Source organism: Epinephelus fuscoguttatus, linkage group LG12 (genome assembly GCF_011397635.1).
Source record: "Epinephelus fuscoguttatus linkage group LG12, E.fuscoguttatus.final_Chr_v1".
NCBI classification, from domain to species: domain Eukaryota; kingdom Metazoa; phylum Chordata; class Actinopteri; order Perciformes; family Serranidae; genus Epinephelus; species Epinephelus fuscoguttatus.
Window position 1 is genome coordinate 11,244,277 of NC_064763.1, and position 24,095 is coordinate 11,268,371.

Genomic DNA, 24,095 nt, shown 5'->3' on the forward strand with positions numbered 1-24,095 from the left:
ATTGCAGATTGACTTGAGTAAGTAAAGAATGAAGATTATATTTTAATTGATTGCATATTAAGATTGGTTGAGAGTGCTTGAAAGGGAAATACATAACTTTGTGCCAGTGCCATGTTTGATACACTGTACAGTAATCCTGTTCCAGATATCAGTACTTACTAATGTACTTACTCACATACTAAAATATACAAAAGTTATAGACATGCAGTGTTGCAAACCTGAACAGACCTGAATATTAATCAAACTCTAAAGTTCAACACCTGATGCAGGGCTGACTGACTGGTGAGATGAAGGCAGATGTGCTCTCTGTCTTCCACACCTGCCTGCTTCTGTCATTCAGCCATCAGACGGTAGGCAGAGGGAACCCCTGCCCTTACCTGCAGCACCAGACGAGATTAAAGGGATGAACAGACAGAGAAACTGAAAGTCATGCTCAACAAATCCTCCCACACAGTCTGCAGCAACAACAAAAAGCCCTCTGAGAGGAGCGAGAAGCTGCACAGCACAACCACAGTCTGATGTGCAGGCTACCGAGCAAGAGTAGAGTTTGAGTGCCTTGCACAAGGGTACCTCTGTAGTGGTGCAGGTAAAGGGGCAATCTCTGCTTTTATCTCCTGCACAGATTTATCCTGCTGAACTGGTGAGACGTGACATTTCTGTAATATTTTGGCCATTGCAAGACATTAGTTTGAGAGGCAGAGGAGAATCAAGGTTGATGCTTTACTTCAATCAGGACTTGAAACTCCTTGGTCCAAGCTGAATCGATACAGCTGAGTGATTAAAGGACCAATTATATCAGGCAAACCTTTTGTCACCTGTAGCTCTTTACGTTAAATTGAGGTGTAATAAAGGCTTGGAAAAGAGGAATAGTGCTCCACCAATCAGGGTTTGCTCAGAGAAAGAGGGGGTGGGCAGGGGATGATGATGTCAGTGTGTGACAGATGAAACATCAGACAGCCTCTCAGTTTGCACAAAAAAAACTCAAGAGGCTTCCTCTCGCTGGTCATTGCAGACTGGCAGCGCTCAGGGAGCGGACACTGCTGTCAACGAGACCAGGTACTATGTCGTTTTGTTTTTGTTTTTTGCTACCTCAAACTTTAAATAATTAATCTTTGAGTGGGTTACATATAAACTGCTACAGACCTGAATGTTTGTCATGAATTTAGTGTTTTCTTATACTGATGTAATCAAATTGCAGCATGTTTTCAGTCAGATTTTTGTAACTGAAACAATTCTATATTGATAAAAGAAAGAAATAAAGTTGGCAAAATAAAATGGTTTTAAAATATTTACTCTGTAATTACTACTAATATATGTCTTTTATTGTTTTCTTACAGGCTACATTCTCTTCAGAGGCATATTTTCCTCCTAAACGACTAAAGCAGCACAGTAACTTCCTCCATGCGTGTGCAATTTTAGAGCCAATGTATTGTTGTGCGTTGAAACCAAGAGCGCTCTGTATAGCCAGTGCATGCATGTTGTGTGGTGGGTGATGCTGTGAGTCTGACCTGACAGCACCGGTGGAGGCGGTGCATGTGCAGTGGTGTATCTGTGCTGCTGCTGTGCTCATGGCTCAGAGGAGGACTGCCGGTGGCTGTTGCTGCCCCAGGGCGCCCATGAATGAAGACAATGCCCGTTTCTGCCTGCTGGCTGGGCTCATCCTGCTCTACTTGTTGTGTGGGGCAGCCATCTTCTCAGCCCTGGAATACCCCTTTGAGGTGCGTGCCCGTCGCCTCTGGAAACAACAGCTGGACAACTTCACCCAGAGATACAGGGTCAACTTGGGTGCCCTGCACACTCTGCTGCGGCAGTACGAGGAGGCAAACGGAGCCGGGATCAGAGTGGATGCGCTGAGGCCCCGCTGGGACTTTTCTGGAGCTTTCTACTTTGTGGGCACGGTGGTCTCCACTATTGGTAAGACTAAAAGCTTTTTTTCCCCGTGATGTTTATCCAGAAGTTCTTACACTATCCTTATCTGATACTGACTCCAAAATTGTACTGTTTACCCACCTTGACCTTTTAACCTTTTCTGTTTTGTGTCTCTTCTCCAGGCTTTGGCATGACCACACCAGCAACCATAGCTGGAAAAATATTCTTAATCTTTTATGGTCTCATTGGTTGCGCTGCCACTATCCTCTTCTTTAACCTCTTCCTTGAGAGGATCATCACAATGTTGGCTTACATCATGCGCTGGTGTCATGAGCGTCGGCTAAGGTGTGCTGGAGTCGGGGTAGTGTCGAGCAGGGAGGAGTCGTCTGGTGAGGAGGACAGCTTGGAAGGCTGGAAACCATCAGTCTATTACGTGATGCTGATCTTGGGAGTGGCATCGGTTGTGATTGCATGCAGTGCATCCACTCTGTACAGCTCCATGGAGAACTGGAGCTACGTGGATTCCCTCTACTTCTGTTTTGTGGCCTTCAGCACCATCGGCTTCGGGGACCTGGTGAGCAGTCAGAGACAGCAATATGAATCTCAGGAGGCCTACCGGCTTGGGAACTGCCTTTTCATCTTAATGGGAGTGTGCTGTATCTATTCACTCTTCAATGTCATTTCTATCATCATCAAGCAAACTCTCACTTGGATTGTGGGTAAGCTGGTCTGTTCGGGGCGCCATCAGCCCTGCTCCTGCTGTAGACCTGGCTGTCAGTGGCTCTGCTGCCCCTGCCTCAAGAAAAAAAATCCCAACCGCCTGCGTCCGCCTGCACACCTCAGACAAAAACGCTCAAAACGCAACACCGTGCAGCCCATCTCATCCCACTGCCCTGCGGGAAAACACCGCTACAGGGATGGCTCAGTGGAGACAGTTTGTGACAGTGAGACGGATGCAGGTGCAGTGGCTGATGGAGTTTATGTGGGCCGTCGTCTGTCAGGAGAGATGATCTCTGTCAATGAGTTCATGGTGTCCAATAAGGTGTCTCTGGCACTGCTGCAGAAGCAACTGAGTGAAACAGCTCATCAGGGCCCACGGCAGAGCTACAGCCATCAGAATGGATTCTCTGGTGGTGTTGGGGCCTTGGCCATTATGAATAATCGCCTACAGGAAACCAGTGTTGATAGGTAGCATCACTAAGATGTCTCTTTGTGTCATTGCTTTTGGCTCTCTATATTGGAGCCCTAGTCCAGCCTATTTCAATACCAAGTGATTTAGAACAAGTCAATAATTTATCCTTTCAGTATGACAAAACCAAATTCTAAGAATAGAATAATTTCCCTCTAATTAGCATCTGTTCAGCACCTCTCTGAGCTATTTCAGTGGAAGTCTATGCAGATAATAGCAGACCTCCAGCGTGGATTCTGCACATCAAATAATTGATTACATTTTGTTTTGTGTTGGGAAAGAGAGCAAAAAAAAGAATAAAATTTAAAGAACTCAACATCACTGTGAAGAGGGGTCTGATGTCCTGAAGTGATTGGCTCATTCAAAAGCAATCAGATGAAAGAAGCAGTGAAGGACCACTTAGAGGGGACTGCTGATTTAAGAGTGCTGCACATGTCCCTTGAGCTCCTCAATAAATACGGTATGTGAGGTGGTAGTCAGTATAAGTGAACATGCAGACATAAACACAATATCTACAGTCTCCTCTTGGAAAACTAGCATTTGTGATTTGTATTTAAACAGAGCTTCTCAAACGTCCTCCAGGAGCCCACGAGCACCAAGAAAGAGACATTTTAATTTGTTGATTGCTAGTCGCCCATCTTGTTTCATCAATGCATGTCATTGAAATTCATAGTAATCACGGAAGCGTGCTGAGATCCAGGGTTTTCAACAGAGCACATCTAATCAAACGTGGCCTGTAGAGGACATCCTTATGTCAGTAAGTGCCGTACAGATATTTGCAAGATCGCATCAACAGAGCGGAGAGCAAGATTCAGGCTCTCCTCAGCTAGCTGGAGGAGATCCTTTACTATGCAAGACAACCCATTTTAATCCATTCTGTGTCATTGCGTATCATCCAAAGGTTTTCATCAGTGCTTGGGATGATGAGTGTGAGGAGAAAAGCTTCCTCCTAAGAGTCAACTTCATCTATTTTTCTCTAGAGGTCACACTTGATGAATTGTCTTCACTCTGACTAATTTCAACACAATGACGAAAATAGTTCTGAGTTATTGTGGGTAAAAAAATACAGCAAGCCATCAATTAAATACTTTTTATTTAGGTTTAAAACAATCATGACTCATAGCATAATCTCTATACACAGGAAATTACTCACTGAAATAATATAACAATGCATTATATGATGCAGGTAAAATGACCCATCCTGAAACTGACCCTTTCTGATGCTGTTTGTTTTATCATCTATATAAAAGATAAATAAGGCAGCACTGTACATATCATCAGACTTATAGGAAAAAAGACATTTCACATCACTGTACTGAAGAAAGTGTTTAGAAAAATGGTTGTTATTATTATAATATATATGTTAAGTAGAACTTATTCTTGTAAAATCTATTTGAATTAGTCAGTAAATAAAGATTTTAGGGAATTTGGCCAATAATAATAATGATAATAATAATAGTAATAATAATAATGTTGAAGTAAGCATCTCTTCAAAAAGAGTTTACAGTTTATGTGTGAAATGTATTTTTTCTTAACTAAGTGTGTGTATGTGTTGAGATTTAATTAGTAGAGTCAAACTTTTAATTAGCGTTTATTTATTTGCCCATCATATTCGACCACGAGGGAAAAAGCTAAATTTGTGCATTCCCATCAGCTGCCCAACCGCTAGCACTGTTAGCACTCCCCATTGAAATTAAAGGGCATATGCTAGCAGCATGCTAGTTTTTGGCTAGCACTAACACATTTTCCTTCCTGGTGAGGAAAGGCAAACTGAAATGATTAAAAACTATTATTTTATTATATCTGTTCTTAAAACATCTTTAAAATACAACTCTACATATATACTCATGTTCCTTATTTTATCCAATGAAAATGTACAATTTCACAGCTGGTTGTTATTCAGTTTTACAGACTGTCATTTGAAATTATCATCTGTATCTTCTGTTCACTGAATATGAGGCAGAGGTTTGTTGCTGGATTAGTGTCTCTGAGTAAGTTTTACAAAATGTCCTTCTTGTATAAATATAAAATGTATCAGGCTTTATTAGAGCTATTTTTGCATTGTATTTGTTTTAACAAGATGCTGCTTGCTAAGTATGATGTAAACAAACAACACTGTCTGTTCATCATCTCCCTTTTTGTCAAAGTGCACACATGAAGAAAACAGTTTTAATATTGACATTAATTACAGTCCCTCCATGGATCCTTAGAGACAAAATCAAGTCAGGGTCCTCAGGACCCTCCCATGCCCTGGACACACAGATAATAGAGAAAATAATGGTGAATATATTGTGCACAGTGACGGAAATAGCATGTCTTCTAATGGTTAGAATGAGACAAATGTGTAGTATATACTCACATTTGGTAGAGTGGGCTTGTGTGTCTCTCTTTGTTGATAGTAAGCAGAAATAATGCAGTTCCTCCTGCAACACAGAGAAGTAACATGGTGTAAATTTTCAGTATAGGCTACATACACATACACTAACACAGCTTTTGTGTTTCTTACTTGCTCTGTATGCCTCCACCTGGTGGTAATCCAGGGATGGCAGTGGATGCGAGGACTGTGAGGACAGACAGCAGGTCAGGTTCCTCCCCTCTGGCACACAGCTCACTGTAAATCTCTGTCCAAAATTAAAACAAAACAAAACAAAAAAATTACATATAAGCGCATTTGGCAAGTTTATTATTTTATTTATATTTATTTATTATATTTAAGGCTGCACTGTTAATATTGTCAGAAAATCTGTCAAACATGAAAAGACCAAAACCCACAGTGCATTTTTAAAAAAGGCTAAGTAATCTGCCAAAACAGCTGGGCACTGTAGATTTTAGGAAATGGTACTCAAACAGATTAAATAGTACATGTGTTGGGGACTATTTCAGCTGTGGAGTTATACACATGAGTGTTTGCCACATCAGGACCATATAATACAGGCCTGTGTGGGACTGACTCAAAATAAACTACAGTGCCCATGTACATGGTAATGAAGACACCTGTCACTCAGTGCAAAATTTTGCTTACTGATCTGTTTATGGGCAACAATAGAGCTTATATGACAGAGAGGAATAACTTATATTAGGCCCTGGCTACATGGAGAACATTTGTTATTGTCAGATTGATCAATTCATTGTTGATTTTGATCTTTCACAGAATTTGTTGGCAACAAAAAATATAGATTGTCATAACCTTATAATTGGAACTTAACCCTAACTTCTAAAAAAGAGGCATTAGAATACATTGTTGGAGGCATTCAGTCCCCACAAGGCTGTCTGTCCTCATACACCAGGATAAGTACAAAATAGTTTCATCTCAGTGTACTTCAACTGAAAACCATAACCTCTCCAAGTGCCTACTAAGTCAGTACATAGCCTACAGAGTCCCCTGTCAATTATTATTACTACCCACAAACCTGCTACTTTGGACTCCAGCAGGTCCTCCAGTTCAGCCTCCTGGTGTAATGCCTCAGCTGACAGCTGGGGGGCTCCAGGGAAGCACAGCAGGATGATGCTGATGTTGTCCAAGCTACCCTGTGGAGCGAAGCAGAGGTGAGTGACGATGGCTGACCTTACAAATGTCAACATATGAAACATTATTACATCCTGGGTGAACAGTTTTAGAGATAGATCATTTTCACCTCAAAGTCACCTCACAGATGCGGTGGAGCGGTAAAATGTAAATGGAGTGTGGAAGAAGCTGTGACATTTTGAGGTCATTGTGCAAACCCAAGCTAAAGCCTTGTTATATAACAGAGATGACATGATTGACATGACGGCCAAACAGCGTGCGGCAGAGATGCCTTGAGGTTCTGTGAACCTTGGTTTTTAACAGGGGATGAGATTATTGAGGGAAATTGTTTTTTACATACTAAAGTAGAAGATATGCATCAATTAATTATGGGTACAATTTAACAAATCAAATAATTTATGCTGAAAATGTTGTCTTCTTGACAAGTCAATCTACCTTTTCTATAGTTACAGCAATTACTGTACAGTGAAATATGTCTTTTACTAAACACACTTAAAATCTAGCCGCTATAATATAAGTGGAGCTAGCTGTAGAGGAATAATTATTCCCCCTCATTGTTCTGAAATTATTCTTCATGTGCAAGGATGGTATGATGAGCAATTCTAAGTTATTGAATATCAAGGTTCAATGGTCTGAAACTCTCAGACTGAGAGTGGCTGAAAGTAACCCTCATAGGAAACCAGAATAATCCCAACTAACCTGTTCTGACACCTCTGCAGTCTATTTTAAGGTGGTCTGTCACACTATTATACAGTACAATGAACAGCAGCCACAGTGTAAATGAGCCTGAACCAAAGTACTAGCAGAAGTCAGAGCTGCTTCTACAGTCTGAATGTGTGCTATCACAGCCCAAGATGCTATTTACTGGTTCACTTTCAGCCTTTGAGTTAACCTCACTTACAGAAATACAAAGGGTTGGGAGGGCTTCTTTAAAAATGTATTCCTATACATTGCTAATTGCTTGTAAAAAATGTATTCAGTAACCTAATCCAAGTATCACAATATTAAAGTAATGTAACTTGATTACTTTCCATTACTTTTAGATTACCTGAATACCAAATATGAATGTTTCTTTGAATTAAACGCGGAGTCCTTGGATGATGAAAGCATTTTCACAGCGGGAAAGGCAAAACCTGCACTGTATTGTGATGTCATTCCCCTTTTTTGCTCTAAATACAAGATAAAAGTGAAATTTTAATCTAGTGAAATCATTTATTTCCTTTATGTTAGAGGCCATTAAAATAAATTGGCAACATTTAGTTGTAATTTCAGGACACCAGTGGTGGTGTGTGAGGCTCATTAAATGTTGTAATGTGTGCACATGTGCAAGGTAGTATGTCAATAATCCCCATTTTTATTAAATGCATCTGTAAAATGTATCTTTTTTTCTGTAACTTGAATGGAATAGATATCATTTGTTACCAATCCCAAATGGATTTTTTTTTGACACTTGTATTACATTGTAGTTTTGCCATGATAGACAATATTAATTTTAGATTTTTATTTTAAAGCTATGGAAAATCTGCGGAGCTGTTGTCAGGACTCTGTGGCGCATATACTGTATTGGCCAGCTAATTATGTAAAGCCATGTATGCTGTTCATGTACTCCCCAGGCCTGTGTATACAGAGCATTCTAGTGTCATTCTGCTCATTGTTGTTCAAAATGTAACTTCACTTTTCTGGTTCATAGTCACTGCTCTCATTAGTATTTTAAGATGCTACCTGCCCCGAACCAAATTACTGACAGTTAGCTAGAAGTAAGCTTATAAGAAAACCAGCTGGCTACAGAGCCAGATGTTTTTCTCAGGGGTTGGTGGAGAGCAAAACAGAGTTAAAAGGACAATGAATATTGTAGTAGGACTGATATCCTCTGGGTGGCTAAAAAACACAGCCAGTGTTACCATTGTTGCTTTGTTGCTGGATGAGTAAAAAAAAACAACTGTTTGCTTTTTAAGTGTTGATTTGTGAGGATTTCACCAACGTAAACTTAAACCAGTGGATTTTCTCAGTTTTATCATAGTGCTGACCATGATATGACATAGATTTTCACCAAGTACACTGTAAACCTTTACTAATGAACAAGTAATTTGTGTACAGTATGTAGAAATAAATAACAAGACTAGCAAGTCTTCAGACTACTTATACTGTAAACATGAGAAAAATAAGAGGATCCAGCACATTACCCTGTGGAACCTCACATCCTTAGTTTATACTTATTACCCATAAAAAGTTCTTTATGTTCCACTTCTCTAATCAAACCTGTTGGATAGAAAAGTTAGATATAAGAAAAGGTGTGACTGGAGTTAGTTTTGGAAAGCCTCAGTGAAAGTCATATCAAAGACCGATCATGACTGATTTGGTGTGTGTACTTCATCAAATAGAAATTTTCTCTGCGTTACTCTCATAAAGCTGAGCTCTTTTTATGCCTCTTTTCTTTCCCCTTTCAGATTGAGCCAAACCAACCCAACACAGTCACAGTTTAGGGGATTATGTTATTACGTAAAATCCACAGCCCATTAAAAATGATGTAACACAGTTTTACATAGAAATTGTGTTTTGTGTTTCTAATCAGTTAAAAAGATTTGTCAGTTAAACTACTGAAAAATGTAGAAATGCATTAAAGGGGGTAAGATAACATGTACACTGATTTTAAGTAGCAGGCTCTGACCTTATAGAGACAGAGGTCAATGACTTGGGTGCAGACATCTCTTAGGTCAGTGCAGACACGCAGCCGATTGTGGATGAAGGCGCACAGGTCTTCGTTGCTGATGGTGTCCCACACTCCATCGCAGGCCAGCACCAGGAACTCATCTGCTGGTGAGCGCTCCACCACACACACCTCTGGCTCTGGTGACACCATCTGCTGGGTGGGCGTCCGGTTCTCTGCTCCCTTATAGCTGAAGTCCCCCAGAGCACGGGACACTGCCAGGGAGCCATTGATGCGTTGGATGGACACAGAGCCTCCTGCACTCTCAATACGCTCTTTTTCCAGAGGGCTATAAGGTTTGTGGTCCTCAGTGGAGAAGCAGACTTGGCCAGACCGGCACAGCATGGCCCTCGAGTCACCACAGTTGGCAAAGTAGATGTAATATGGTGAGATGAGAGTGGACACCACAGTGGTACCACCCCTCTCCCAGCCCTCTCGACGTGCTACAGAGTGCAGGTGCTTGTCTGTTTGCAGGAAACCCTCGATGATGGCTCCTTTAACCCTTTCAGGGTCATCCTCTGGTCCTAACCCACCTGTGTGCATAAACAGATACAATGCTGGAATACATTGTGTTTTCTGAGATCAGGATCCCATAAAAATGCGTCATTACAAAGAATATTATAGATATTTGCAGAATGCAGTGAGAAATGATAACAGGGAAAACACATCTAGCCTTTCTCCAGGAAAAAACAGTTTCAAGGTCAGAATATCTTAAACATAGCTAAGCATCATTACAATTATAAAAAAGATAACAACACTCCACACCACTGATTCAATGTGTTATATTCACTCATCCATTTTCAGTTGCAAATCATTCACCTGTGGCCAGCACCTGACCCAGAAGGTGCTGGGAGCAGTACTGTGCCACCGTGCTGCCTGCATGACCATCGAACACAGCAAAGAAGCTCCAGTCAGCCAGCTCTCCACCCAGCTGTGGCACGCAGTTGTGGAAGTCTTCCATGTTGGCCCTCCAGCCCTGCATGCTTCCCAGGGCATAGGTGAGGCCCCAGCGAGCGCATCCCTCCTCTGTTAGCTTGTCCAAGACCGGCCGGTCCAGGTAGGGGCTGGGGATGACCTCCTCCTTCTCTTCATCCCCTGGTTGCTCCCCCTCTGCTGCTCCTCCACGGCCCCCTTTGAAGAAAGAGCTGACCCTCTTCTCTGTCTCTTTCACCAGCTGCCGCATAAATGCAGGCATCTCCACGCTGCCCTTCCTGGCGGTCCTCATGGCTCTTATGCACAGCTGATGTGAGGAGAATCTTCTTTTATCCCTGCCTTGGTGTTTGTGGCTGGGACGGAGGGCTGAGCTGGGCCTGATGTTGGGCCTGTGCAGTGTCTGCGTAGCCCTGCTGCTCCAGGACTCAGAGCATGGCTGCCTGAGCTGATAGATGTTCTTAGTACTGGCTGCTCACCCCCCTCTCCCTGCTCATCTCCTTCCTCTCCTCTCTGGAGACCTCAGTGATCAGCGCTCTCTCCTCCGCTCATCTTTCCTCTCCTCCTTGTTTTGGTCTCTCCTCTGTGCTGCTGTGATTTCACCGTCTTTCTCGCTTTTTCATTGCTCTTCCCTCTTTCACCAGCTCTCCCCTTGTTATTTTCCCTGTCTCTGCTATGATTGGCTGGCTATTTGTGTGTACCAATCCCTGCTCAGCTTGCATCTCTACTGTCATGTCTGAGCTCACCCTCTCCTACCGTCCTCCTATCTGCAGCTCTGCCCCTCCCACATGTTTGGTAATCTCAACCTTTGATCGGTTAGGATTATAGGCTGCCACTGCTGTGGATTACAGGACTGTCAGCCATTTAGCACACAGTTTGGTAACTGACGGTGGAAGGACGCAGGGGAAAGAAGGTTTATTTTCAATATGTACACTGATGATCCCTTTAAACGGATATTTCACTTTCACATATTATGATAACAGTGCATGTACTGTAGGCTATCTCTGCAGGGATTCATGACTGATCATCCGCCAGTCAAAAACAGAAATCCGAGCTGCATTAATTCTTTAATTATGAGTCAGATTAGACATGGGGTCGGACTGTTTTTGTACCTGCAATGTCTGAAATGTAATCAGATGTTTTGCTTGCATTTACTCTGGACATTCTCTGCATTATTTTACCCCAGATTTTTTAATCATTGATATTATTTAGGAAAATGTGGAGGATTTGGATTGAAATCTTTAATCAAAATCTTTGCAAGTGATCAGTTCAGCTGCACTCAAGTTCTCTTTTCACATGCGACAGATCTTTGTTTCCTGGACCTAAATGTGGCAATGAAGCAAATTTACAGTCATAGGTGGGATGTGGTACTTTGTGATGGGGTAAGATGATTAGTAGTTTAATTCAAACTCTAAAATAAAACAGCAAAGAAACAAAAAACATTTTTACCCACGAATTTGTATGTTTTCTATTACAGACAAGAAAATTAGAAAATTCAATAGAGGGGAAAAGATTGCTAAATGTGTTAACTGTTTATTTCATTTTGAAGAAGCAGAAATGAGGTTTTGGTTGTGCATGATTATGCATGTTACCACAACACGAGTAACAGCTGCTTTGTCTGGCACCATTCCCCTTTTAACTACTTAAATCTGTGGAGTCAGCCAGGATGGCATCGCCGCTGCTCTGTAATTCTCCAAACACTTTGATTTCGGGGCTGACACTCTGCCAGTCCTGCTACTGGGACCAGGCAGGAAGGGATGAAGAAACAGTTTTACACATTTAATCATGGTGGTGTTAAGGCAGCTTGTCAAAGGCACGCTCAACAGAAACAAACCTGTGAGTGTGTGTTTGCTTCAGATACTCAGGGGATACCTGAACATCGTACACTCTTAACACCTGCAAAATGTGTTATTTTGGGGGGCTAAAATAAGTAGATTAACATCTTTAATCACAGCTGCAGAATGTGCTAGACAGCTGTTTACACATGAGTTTGAGCAGCCACATGATGCTGAAGCAAAAGTAGTGATCTGGAGGAGTTTTAGCAAACCAGTGTGAGGGACATGCTGTAACAGTATATGTATAGTACTCAAAAACATCCTCCATAATAGTCTGTACGAGGGGTCAGCAACCTTTACGACTGAAAGAGCCATTTTTGCCCTCCAAAACTGGAGCAGCAAAACATATTTAAGCCATATAATGAAAGTAAAACAGCCAGGGGCGATTCTAGGATCAGAGGTTTAGGGTGCTGAGCACCCAGAGAGCTACCCGGCTAGGCAAGATAAATTTCACTGTTTTGTACATTTTAACTCAATTTCATTCCCACATTTGTGAAAGAAAAGCACAACACTTTTTGGGAAAGTCTGTGACTAAACCATCAAATCTGACAAAGGTTATTTAAATGCTGAGCCACAGCATAAGGGGAATGGATTGGAATCATAAAAGAAACATATCGTAACCCTAATTTCTGGGGAGGATAACTCATTTTGATACAGCAGTTCCTCAACATATACATAAAAAGTATGTATGTTTCTGGAGTAAACCAGCCCCCTATAGTGAGTACCAAAAATACCAAAAATGGACCTTGGACTTATTTTTTGGGCTTTTATTTGAAATGCAATGCACAACATGTAACACATAAACACATTAACAGTAATTGACTTTTTCAATGTTTGTCTCTGCCTTTTTCCTTCTTGTCTGTATTATATAATACAAATACATAAATAAAAATACACTTCAAAAAAGAAAAATGCTTGAAATCTACAAAATAATAATAATATTAAATACACATAATAGCAGTTATAACGTTAATGGGCATCCAGTCAGTTGGCTAGTCAGTAGCACCTTGGCTTTAATATTAACACATGCACATGACACAACAGCTAGCTTCTCTCATTCCAATTCAAACAGAGGACAGTGGTACTGACCACCTGTAATGTTTCCTAGCTAGAAAAAACGTCAGCTAACTCCTACCTAACAACGTAAACAGTGACCTACGATTAAATGCAGCAAAAATGAGGACTGGTAATGATAATAATGTGTTGGTATTGAGTGGTAGAAGTTAAGAAATGTGCCACGTATCCTGGTTTAGGCCAGGTACTTACACCACTACTGCATATCACCCACTCAGGAAGGCAGCGCATTGCTCTGAGCAGATAGAGCACTCAGAGCCCGAGTCAGGGAAAGGTGGGAGGGATGGGGTGGATCAAACCATTTTTGAGGCAAGGGGGGGTGCTGCTGGATTTTTGGTGTTAAAATATTACGTTCCAGCCAGGTACTGTATGGTTTTGATACTTTTCTAGCTTGTTAAAAAGGGACGTACAGTAAAAAAAAAAAAAAAAAAAAAAAAAAAAAAAATTAAAAAAAATCTCTCAATTTTTTACGGGTGCTGGGATTCAATTTACCCCCAAAAATGGGCTAGAAACGCCTATGAAAACAGCCTATTCAGTGGAGGATCTTCCTACAGGCACAGCTGAAGACAAAATTTGCACATATTCTACTTTTTCACATTTATTCTTTATTAGTTTTGTTAGCTTAGTTGTCTATTTGTGCTGGTTTCTCATTAGCTCTCGTCCTTGACTGTAATAAATGCAAAGCTATAAAACATAATGATATCATTCTTCTGATTGTTATTATTATTACTACCACCATTGGCACCAGGCTGTGAATGTATGATGCACATTTTTGTTGATGAAATGTTAAAACATTTTCTTGTATGCAAATTTTCACAATTGGATAATGCAAGAATCACTTCAGGCCTACAAAAATTGATAATTAAAATCTAAAAAAAAACCAAACAACTATCACTCATTTCCATATATTTTTTTTGTAAAGGTAACAGGAAGCTGCTGGATCCCCAGGTTGCCCAACCCTGTCGGTACCATGAAGTATATTTTTATACCTGTAACAATAATCTGGATGTTGCTGTAATGTGCAGTAGAACCATGAACCAGTATCTGCCTGCAAAATCAATCGTAATAACAGTCAGATGTGAGTTATAGTGAGAAGGGCTATAATTCTCTCATGATGAACACTGCAGAGAAAAAAAAGTCTGTGGATCTTTCTGCATTAAAAATGTGATGCACCTCAGTCATTTTTCTATTAGTTTGTCATGAATGCTGGAGGAAATTGTAGCATCCTACTGACATTGGTTGTGTTCTTATTGATACTGATTGGTAAAGAATTTTACATTAAAGGCTGATTCTCACTAACATGGCTGCTTGTGAGGGCCTCTGGGTGCAGGTCAGCCACCAACTGAACTGGCTGAGGAACCACGACAGTCTCTGAGAGCTGAGGGACATGTACATGCTGATGTCTCGGGTTCCCAATTTCAGCCTGTGTGTGTGTGTGTGTGTGTGTGTGTGTGTGTGTGTGTGTGTGTGTGTGTGTGTGTATGTGTGTGTGAATCCAAACAGGGGGTATCCAATACAGGATAAAATTAGGCCAGCCAGGCCTTATATTGCTGACAGAGCTGGGGTGGCCAAAAAAAGCCTGGAGAGTGAGCCAACGGTGGAAGCACAGGGAAGAGAGAAAAGCAAGCAGGATCGTCGCTGAAATGGCCACCAAACGTAAGGAAATAAATGGTGACAGCTTTAAGTAAAGTGAATCAGAGCAGACAGGGAGCTGGTCAGAGTCCAGCTGTCAGGTGGAGGAGGAAGAGATGATTTATTTTTTCCCCTCTGTTGGGCAGGTGTGAATACAAACAGGATGACCAGTCAAATACTGAGCCCTGCATGTCTTTCATTCGGTGGACAGATGGGACTCAGCTAAATGAGACTCTGTCGCTGACTGAATGCTGTTTGTTTGTTTATTCTAAAAGGTCAAAACTGTATCTTAAGTATAGATGAACAGAGGATTGATGTGTATTTTCTTGTTTTCTTGTCAGGGTTATTTTTCTAAATTGTATTTTACTTTTATTTTTAGGATTAGAATCAGAGTTAGGCTATGGTTATGCCATGACTGGAAATTGTTTTAATACCTTTGGTGTAAAATCTTAAGTGAGTGTCTCTGTTTCTGGCTTACCAGCTTCATGTCAGAATAACCATTATCCAAATAACCATAACCAATAAGAAAACTTGAAATAATCTAATTTAACATTTCCAAAGGGTTTGCTGGTGTAGTTGTGTGTGTGTGTGTGTGTGTTCAAATGCATGACTCAGTCATTTGTCAGTGATCTTTTGGGAGACAAATTGTTGTTGTGTGTGTCTCTGTGTCTCCTGCATGTTTATGGGTGCGATCCTTGAGTTTTAATCAGATAATTACCTTGAGATTAACACTGGCGTTAGGAGGCTCATTTAGTGTTTTGCTGTTAGAATATCTAATGTTGTACTATGACTCATACTGTAATTATTCCTTTATTTATTATTCACTCAGAAAAGTGCATTATTAAAAGCAACACATTCATGCAGATGCATCGTTTTTTTCCTGAAAAAGACAAACAAAAAGATGCTACTGCTTAGGATGTCCTTGACTCTCATAAATTAGTCCCACGGACTGTATGCTAACAAAGGTTAACACATGTACTGAATAGAACTGCTAGAAAGGAATAAATAGATATGCTGATTTTTGATTTTCCTGGCAATGTACAGCCAAATAGTCAACATGTGTTTTATCTATATATAGGTAACTGGCGTATTTAGTGATTTAGTTGCTGTTTAAACTCTATGGTTTTTTTTTTTTAAATATATAAATCTGTAACTTGCTGTCCATTTAGCCTCTGGTACAGAGGGAGAGATGTGTGTCACATTTCCATCAGCACCATCAGCAGGTTTGTTTATAATAAACAGAAGAGGATAGACGATGATCTGGGTCATTTGAATGAGGAGTTAGAATCACATACACTCACTTGTTTTTTTTAAGTGGTGTCACTTTTTAGGAAAACTGATATGAAACTATGTGAAACAAAGTCTGAGCCTCTTTAACACCCACAGTAACAGATACAACAAAAACAGAGCTGTAAAAAAGATGCAGTGCCTGACGGAGCTTTGCTAACTGTCAGGCATCTTAACAGTCACCATTTCTTTTTCATCTCCATTACAATTTAGTTAAAGGGACAGTTCACCCCAAAATAAAAATATTTGTATTTTCCGTCTTACCTGTTGCACTATTTATCTGTCTAGATTGTTTTGGGGTGAGTAGCCTAGTGTTGGAGATACTGGACCTCAAAGATCTTCCTTCTCTCCAATATAATGGAACTAGATGGCACTCAGCTTGTGGTGCCCAAAGTGCCAAAAAGTACATTTGAAAAACTCAACAGCAATGTTTCTTTCCAAGATAATCCACAGACCTTGTTGTTAGCATTTTCATGTAGGAACTATTTTCTTTCTACAGAACTACATCCACCAACAGTATCACTGCATAGAAGGAAGTGTGGATCTACTGCTAGCTCATCTAGCACCACTGAGCTAGCTAACATTACAGCTGCAATAAAGAAGACGCCACTGATGTTGACATCTCACTCTATCAGAAACACGAGCCTCTTGTCCATGAGTAGTTACACAGTTGGCGGATGTAGTTCGGTAGAGATAAAATAGTTCCTACATGAAACTGTTCACAACAAGGTCTGTGGATTATCTTGTGTATCTGGATCATGATTTCTGCAAAGAGACATTGCTGTTGAGGGTTTTTTTTGTTGTTGTTTTTAAGTGTTTTTTCTTTTCTTCTTTGCACTTTGAACACCACAAGCTGAGTACCATCATGTTCCACTATATTGCAGACATCTTTATGGCTGAAATCGCCAACACTCTGCAACTCACACCAAAACAATCTAGACTGATAAACTGCACTACAGGCACTTCATCCTTCTGCCATCTATCTAAGTGGCACCACGAAGACCTTTCAAGTGGCTGAAATGATTATGTGATTTGTGATTGAGGTTCAACAGTCCAAAAAAAGCGAGCAAAAAACAAACAACTGCTTTACAGGCAGGTGATCCAGATGTCACCAAAATGAAATTAAAAAACAAAACAAGCAAACATAAGAAAACCAAGCTTCAGCTTCTGATGAATCATGAAGAGTACATTATCTAACTGATCAAGGCCTTACTGAGAATGGAGTAGATAATCTACAAACTATCTCTGTCAATCATACATTCACTGTAATTCATCTCTTTTGCTGTCTCTAACATGTGTGCGTCTTCTTGTGCAGTTGTAGATCTGGTGTATTGGCGGAAATTGAGGAAGACTGGGGTGGTGTTCACAGGGCTGGTGGTCAGTTTGGCCAGTCTGTTCCAGCTCAGTGCCATCACCGTAATCTCCCACATCTGTCTGGGTGTCATGTGTGTCACCTTCACCCTACGATTTTACTATAAATTGCTGGAGCTGCTGCGCTGGAACCCTGGGGTGCACCCCTTCCAGTGAGTCTGTAAATGTTAATTTAGACTATTTGTGCATTTTTCCAACCTCAAGCCCACACTGAATGCTGCTGTGCTGCTCTCTATGGGTCGATAATTTCAATTATGTTGCACTTGTGGCTAAATGTAGGGAATGAGTGCTTTGTATCTCCTGTGATCTTAAGGGCCTGTATGTGTTTTGTCCCCAGGTCATACCTGGATTATGACAGCTCCCTGACAGATAAGGAGACAGTTGTGCTTGTGGAGGAGGTGGTGCTGATGATCGCATTTGCAGTCACAGAGCTCAAACGCCTGCTTTTCATCGAAAGCGTTATCGACTCTATTAAGGTCTGAGTGTGATGATAAAATAATAATATGTGCATTTATGCATGAACACCAACAGATTGATAAAACTGGTTGTGAGTAGTTTCCTATAGTTTTAAATCAGAGCTTAACAGAGCTGCACAGAGTGGGTGTTGATTCTCAGTGGGATTAATAGTGCAATCAACCCCCTGCACATTATGACACCATAGGTCGTTTGTGTGAGTAGCTTATTACGACGCATATTATGTTTGTTGTTCAGTGGTGACCTCTAGTGGCCACAGTAATTATGGTGAGAGGAAGTCAGATGATATAGTTAAAGGAGCAACAAAGTCCCCATAGGGAGGAGCTTGGGGTAGACAGGTCGGTCGAACACAGGACTGACCCAGGAGAGCACTGTTAATGTCCCACGTGAAACCAAAAGTCAACAACTACGTATTTTAACTTATGTACGTATGTAACGTCCTGCTAAATGCTTAACATCACACCATAATGTGGCGTTTACTACTGTAGGCCTATATATGTAAATTATGTTATGGCTATTTTATTCCATATAATTATTCTTTTCCTAAACCTCCCCACACCCTGGTAAGGGTGCTAGTTTTGGAAAAGCTCCTATGGATCCTATTATGGTAGGAACAAATGACCTATGGGGTCATATGGGCTGAAAGACTGGGCTGCATCGACTTAACAATTCATTTTTTATGTTCTCTCCCAGTTTGTTTTGCTCCTGTATCTGCTGACCTATGTTGGAGTTGAAACCAGTGGATTGACTCTGATCATAGCGGGTGAGTTCTTCATCCAAAAATGACTCATGAGTGTTTTCTCATGCCACCTCTGTGATTAAGGTCGGGTTAAGTTTAGGCAAACCCAAATTACTTGGTAAAAGTTAGGACAAAGATCATGGTCATGGTTTATATCAAGAGTTTCCAAACTTTTTCCCTTCGAGGGCCAAACCTGAAACTTAAAGGGATAGTTCAGGTTTTTGGACATGAAGTTATGTGAAACACTGACTATCTGTAGCTCTGATGTGACGGTGTCACTACTCTCAACGAGCCTCCTGCTCTGAGAAATCGCCCGTAGCTTACCGGAGAAAAAGTAGTTCTGAAGATGTACGGGGGACACGTAACCAAAAGGTTTTAAGCTACAAAAAGTATGCATGTGTTTTGTTAGACTATTTCAATAATTTTAAAATAACCCCGCATTACATCAGACCTTGCTATCAATTGGGACTATTTTCTGGCCAGTATCACTCCGCCGTGCAGGCCCGCAAGACAGCACAGCAACAGAAATCAATAAAACAGTTCATCACCACGCCATGCAGGTGCGCAGGATAGCAATGGCTAATGAAAACTTCATCGGCTGTTTCCAACAGAGAACCAGTAGGCTATTATTAGTGATGAAAAAGATGTACTAGCCCTATATATACCTACTACTACAGCGCAAACACCGGCTCAGGCTCACGACACACCCTCGTCAGCTGCTGTAGGTAAACAGAGGAACCTATCCCAGCTGACATTTGGTGAGATTCAGTGTACACAATTAGGAGTTACCACTTAACCTAAACTACATGTCTTTAGACTGTGGAAGGATCTGTGTAGAAAACCCATGCTGTCACAGGTAAAACATGCAAATTCCGCAAAGAAGAGCCCCAGGTGGCTCATGGGTTTGAACCTGAAACCTTCTTACTGTGAGGCAGTGCCAACCATTGCTCCACAGTGCCACCCAGCAGAGTATATCATGTTTTTTAAATCACTTTTTTCCCCTCGCTAGAAATATTTGGCTGGCCAAATCAGCGCTTACAGGGGGCCAACTCTGGCCCGTGGGCCCCACTTTGGGAGGCCCTGTTTTATATAAATCAATATAAATCCCAGTCTCCCAGTTCAAGGTTACAGAGACTGAAGAGCATCTCCACCCTGTCCTAGTCGCTAAAGAGCCATCCACACAGAGACATGTTGAATACCATGAATTCCAACAGATAAATTCACAAATAATTTCTCCTTTGTTTTTGTTTAACAGCTGTGATCGCTGTTTTCTCTCTTCCTATGCTGTACAAAAAACAGCAGGTGAGTTTCATTATTTTACAGTCAAATCTGTCACTGAATTGCAACACTTACACAAACAGCAAAAAAGAAATACTCTGAACTAGTAATATGATATTATATTAGATATATATTAGATATAATTACTAAGAAAATGACTTCTCTGATTCCTGAGAAATAAAATTTAGATACAAAAATGCTTTGAATGCACTGACCTGTCTGACATTTTGGTGACAGGTGCGGATAAGGAGGGTGGTTAGAGCGATCAAAGCTTTTATAAAGAAAATCAAGAACCTGTAAGTAACCTGCTTGTTATATAATGTCTTTTCATATGCTCATGCTTATAACATATGAACATGTTTTTGTTCTCTTTTGTCTGTTGACTTGTGTGATGCCTCTGTTTTGTTGCAGGTTCGTCAGTCTGTATGAAAAAGTGAGACCCCCTCCTGCTCCTGCAGCCGCCCCCAAACCTACAGTTGTAACTCCACCTGCCCCCAAACAGAAAGCCAAGTCAAAGTAATTTGTTGGTCGCGTGTTAAAAGCACCCAGGATTTGGGATTTGGAAAATGTTGGAATGGTACATCCTCTGAGGGGCTGCTTTGAGGGGCAGCTCATTTCCATATCTCCGCCATGATGATTGTTTATGGGAGCAAGATTTAATCCATCCTGACAGCTGAAACAAAGCTGCTATTCACTCACAGAAAGGAGTGGAAGTGCATGAGGAGAAGAATTTTATTTACTGAGATGCTTTCTGTGGGCAGCGTTTAATATAAGCAGCAGTTCACACAGTCATCTGCTCCAAGCAGGGACAGACTGTTTTTTATTCTTTGATAACAGGTCTATTTTTACATAATCACCGAGCTCCGTGTTCCTGTGGAGCTGCAGAATTATTCATAATGAAGCAGTGAAGCATTATTGCTGCCATCATTATGTAGCATCATAAATTGTTAGCTGGACAGAATAAATCTGACATGAACATCACCTGCCATTAATTAACATGAATGGTTTTATGCTTGCTACACTGAACTATCAGGAAAAGCTTTTTAAGCAGCAGCTCCTCTAACTTTTTATGAGACTTAAATCAGAAATAATGAGAGCATTGTCCTCTGCTCTTCATGCTAATTTCATTTAATCAGGTATAAACAGCAACTTCCTGCTGCTCTTGGGGCAGTTCAGTGATTAAAGGTACACCGTGTAGCAACAAAACAGCTCTTAACAAGTGAGAGCAACTTCAACTGTCCAGCAACAACTAACTGAATTACTTACAGCACAAAACAGCAGCAAGTTTTACTTTACAAATAAGATTTGAAGAAGAAACTTTATTTCTGCTCTCATATTTTAACTGTAAGTTATAACCTGCAGTGACTGACTTTTTTTTTTTTTTTTGTCACATGGGCAACTGAAACAAGCTGAGACACAGTACTGCTATTAGCTTTTGTGTTCGCTTGATGAATAACAGTCCAATATTTACTCATTTTTCAGCTCTGTTTGGCTCATGACCGATTCTTTGAGCTGCTCAATGCTCCACTATGTTCACCAGCTAGCTACTAAATTTACCTGGTGTTTCCTGTCCAGATAGGTTTTTTAAAACTCAAAACAACTGCATGCTGCAGCTGAAAATAGTCAATCAAAACAGTTGTGGGCAGAAAATAAAACTGTGAGCTGAAAGATGTGAAAATGTTCTGTAGAGCTCAAGAAAACTGTAGAGTCCACTGATAATCTCGGTGGCTTTGTCAATATGAGCAACCCCTTTAAAATACAAGAATATCATATAAAAAGCAATTACAGCTGCTTTAAAGGTCCAGTGTGTATAGGCAGCCAGTATAGGCAGATGTTTCTACAGCTGATATCTACTATTGGCTACTCACACCAGAACAATCTAGACTGATAAATAACACTACATGTAAGAGGAAAAATAAGTCTTCTTGATTTGAAGTTGAACTGCCCCTTTACGTTTGCCAGAATGTTTGTCATTGATTTCTCAAGTTAACTTTCAAACACTCTTTGGTTTGAGTCTTCTATCCTACATAACCATAACTATCTTCATGAGGACTCACCACCTCCACCCTGTTTCAGTTGCATAATTGTGTGAACCAATTGCGCCATAGCCTGTCTTCAGAGGACATTTCACTATATTAAACTAGATCTATGGATAGAATATCAGGAGTAAAATATTTATCATCATCATCATCATCATCATCAGACATTAGATAAAAAGCCAGTTACTTTAATGAAGGACTGAGACACAAAAATGGTTCAGTGGACTCATCTTGTCTCAGTTCCAACAAAACCAAACCAAGCAGCATCCTGACATGTCGCTAACAGCTTGTAAGAGAAAAGTGCTTGAGGGGTAGTTTGTCAAGGAGAGGTCAAATTCTGTACTTGTCTCTTTCAAGTACAGTGTCAGGAATTGTATGGAAATGTCAACATCTACAGGTAGAATAACAGACAGCATCAAGAAAATAACATTTGTCTCAAGAACTTACTCTTTGATATTTTCTGTCAGTCCATAATATGACAATTTAATACTCCCAAGGAGGATGTGATGTTTGCATGTCAATACAGCTAGTGTCTGCTACAACTCCATGTCAACATTTTCCAAATCAACCAAGAATTTGGTCACTTTTGTTTTCAGAAATAACCCCCAAATTACCATAAAATTACACAAAACATCTATCAATGTAAAATCCAAATTTCACTGTAATGCAGCATGGCTGCCTTTTCCCCCTGAAAGTCAAAAACCTTAAAGGAAACAGAGCCTCTCATTGTTTACGTATTAGTGTTTGAACCAACAGTGTGGCAGAACACTTGAATGCACTACATAAGTTAACTGGACAAAGTTCATGATAAATATTTCCTTTTAATGGACCTCCACAAACAGCCTGGACACTTCAGTCATGACCTGACGTGGAGAGTTGCACTGCTTGTCATGTGGACATTCAAAATTTATTGCCTGATTTTTCACCTTCAAACGAGTTGTCCCCCACTGTCACTCAAACTTTTTCAGTGCTCCAACAGAAGTGAGGGTGAGTAGATAATGACAAAAGTTTCCATTTTGGGTGAACTAATCCTTAATTCAATCTTCATTCTGACAGCTGTAAGGGTTTAAGCTGCCAAAGCTTAGTCAGTAAACTGTTCAATGCAGTTGTTCAGCTGGTGCGCTACTGGTAGCATGTCAGATAAATGTTGATGACCCTGTGGTTTCAAACCTAAAATGCAGCTGCACTCATACTGACATGTCTTAAGAAACTGAAGTTATTTACTGTCATTTCACATCATGAGCCCAGGTTGGTGGCTGTAATGAACAAAATAAAACTGCCAGAACACCTCATTTATAAAGAAAACACATTTTCTGATAGTTTTAGTTTACTTTTTCCAGGACACTTCAACCATCTTCATAAGGACTGTTTCTTTGGAAGAAAGTAGTCCCCATGAAAACAGCAAGGTATAAAGTTTCTCTGAGGAGAGGTTTCTTTTTAAAGTTAGGAGCAACACAAACAAAATTACATTCACCTGTATTGTGCCGAGCAGGCAGGAGAGAGAGAGAAATACCTCAAAACCTGGAAAAAGAAAACCAAAACTATCTGAATTACTACTATTGGAAAAGAATAAGAAAATAGGCCTGTTGTAATTTGGGTGAACCAGTCCTTTAAAGATGCTCCCCTTCATCAGCTTACTGTGGTAACAGCTGATATCACTCAACAGAAATATTTGTATAATTTTTACTGCCTGTATATTTGGCTGTTGATATGGATTTGGCATATTTGTGATACTTTTTTCTCACTATATCTGTTTGTCACTTAACTGTAAAATGCTCAGCAAAATAAAAGTGTGATCATGATGAGGAAGATGCTTTACGTGAGGCATGACAGGGCTTAACCTACACTGTGCTTTGTTTGTTTCTGTTATGGTTTTCACTTTTATCTTTTGTTTAAGATCTACTTATTTCTATAGGTATTTATTATTTTTTTTATTGTTGTTTCCTATTTTTATGTTGCTCCCCAATAAAAGGTTATTTACTAAAAACAAAGGTGAGTTTGCTTGGCACTGTGCACCCCCCAAAGCAAATGTTAATCACTTTGCCATCTGTTAATTATATTAAGAACAATGCAAAGTCCCCTTTCACAGCAGGTACTTCAACTTGGCATAGTAGGAAAAGCACAGGTGTTGAAAGAAGCATTAAT

The 24,095-nt window shown here is 40.4% G+C and overlaps 3 protein-coding genes across 5 annotated transcripts; 2 read left to right on the forward strand and 1 right to left on the reverse strand.

The window, feature by feature from the left end:
- The first annotated feature begins 1,444 nt into the window (after positions 1-1,444).
- Positions 1,445-3,337, forward strand: kcnk12l (potassium channel, subfamily K, member 12 like). 3 transcript variants are annotated; one of them, XM_049592815.1, is made up of 3 exons: positions 1,617-1,914; positions 2,052-2,646; positions 2,713-3,337. In XM_049592815.1, the coding sequence occupies exons 1-3, from the start codon at positions 1,617-1,619 to the stop codon at positions 3,059-3,061; spliced, it is 1,242 nt and encodes a 413-aa protein (XP_049448772.1). In that variant the 3' UTR covers positions 3,062-3,337. The 3 variants fall into 3 exon arrangements, with proteins under 3 accessions (XP_049448770.1, XP_049448772.1, XP_049448773.1); XM_049592816.1 differs by having other exon boundaries at positions 2,052-2,613; positions 2,701-3,337; XM_049592813.1 differs by having other exon boundaries at positions 1,445-1,914; positions 2,052-3,337.
- A 201-nt stretch (positions 3,338-3,538) lies between these two features.
- ppm1nb (protein phosphatase, Mg2+/Mn2+ dependent, 1Nb (putative)) lies at positions 3,539-10,909 on the reverse strand. The gene is made up of 6 exons (XM_049592817.1): positions 10,111-10,909; positions 9,253-9,824; positions 6,469-6,586; positions 5,565-5,679; positions 5,418-5,481; positions 3,539-5,308 (listed from the first exon to the last, which is right to left on the reverse strand). The coding sequence occupies exons 1-6, from the start codon at positions 10,514-10,516 to the stop codon at positions 5,291-5,293; spliced, it is 1,293 nt and encodes a 430-aa protein (XP_049448774.1). The 5' UTR covers positions 10,517-10,909; the 3' UTR covers positions 3,539-5,290.
- Positions 10,910-14,640: 3,731 nt separating this feature from the next.
- rtn2b (reticulon 2b) lies at positions 14,641-23,794 on the forward strand. The gene is made up of 7 exons (XM_049592616.1): positions 14,641-14,786; positions 17,365-17,572; positions 17,758-17,896; positions 18,588-18,657; positions 19,889-19,935; positions 20,149-20,207; positions 20,323-23,794. Exons 1-7 carry the CDS (start codon positions 14,774-14,776, stop codon positions 20,429-20,431), a joined length of 645 nt encoding a protein of 214 aa, XP_049448573.1. The 5' UTR covers positions 14,641-14,773; the 3' UTR covers positions 20,432-23,794.
- Positions 23,795-24,095: the final 301 nt, after the last annotated feature.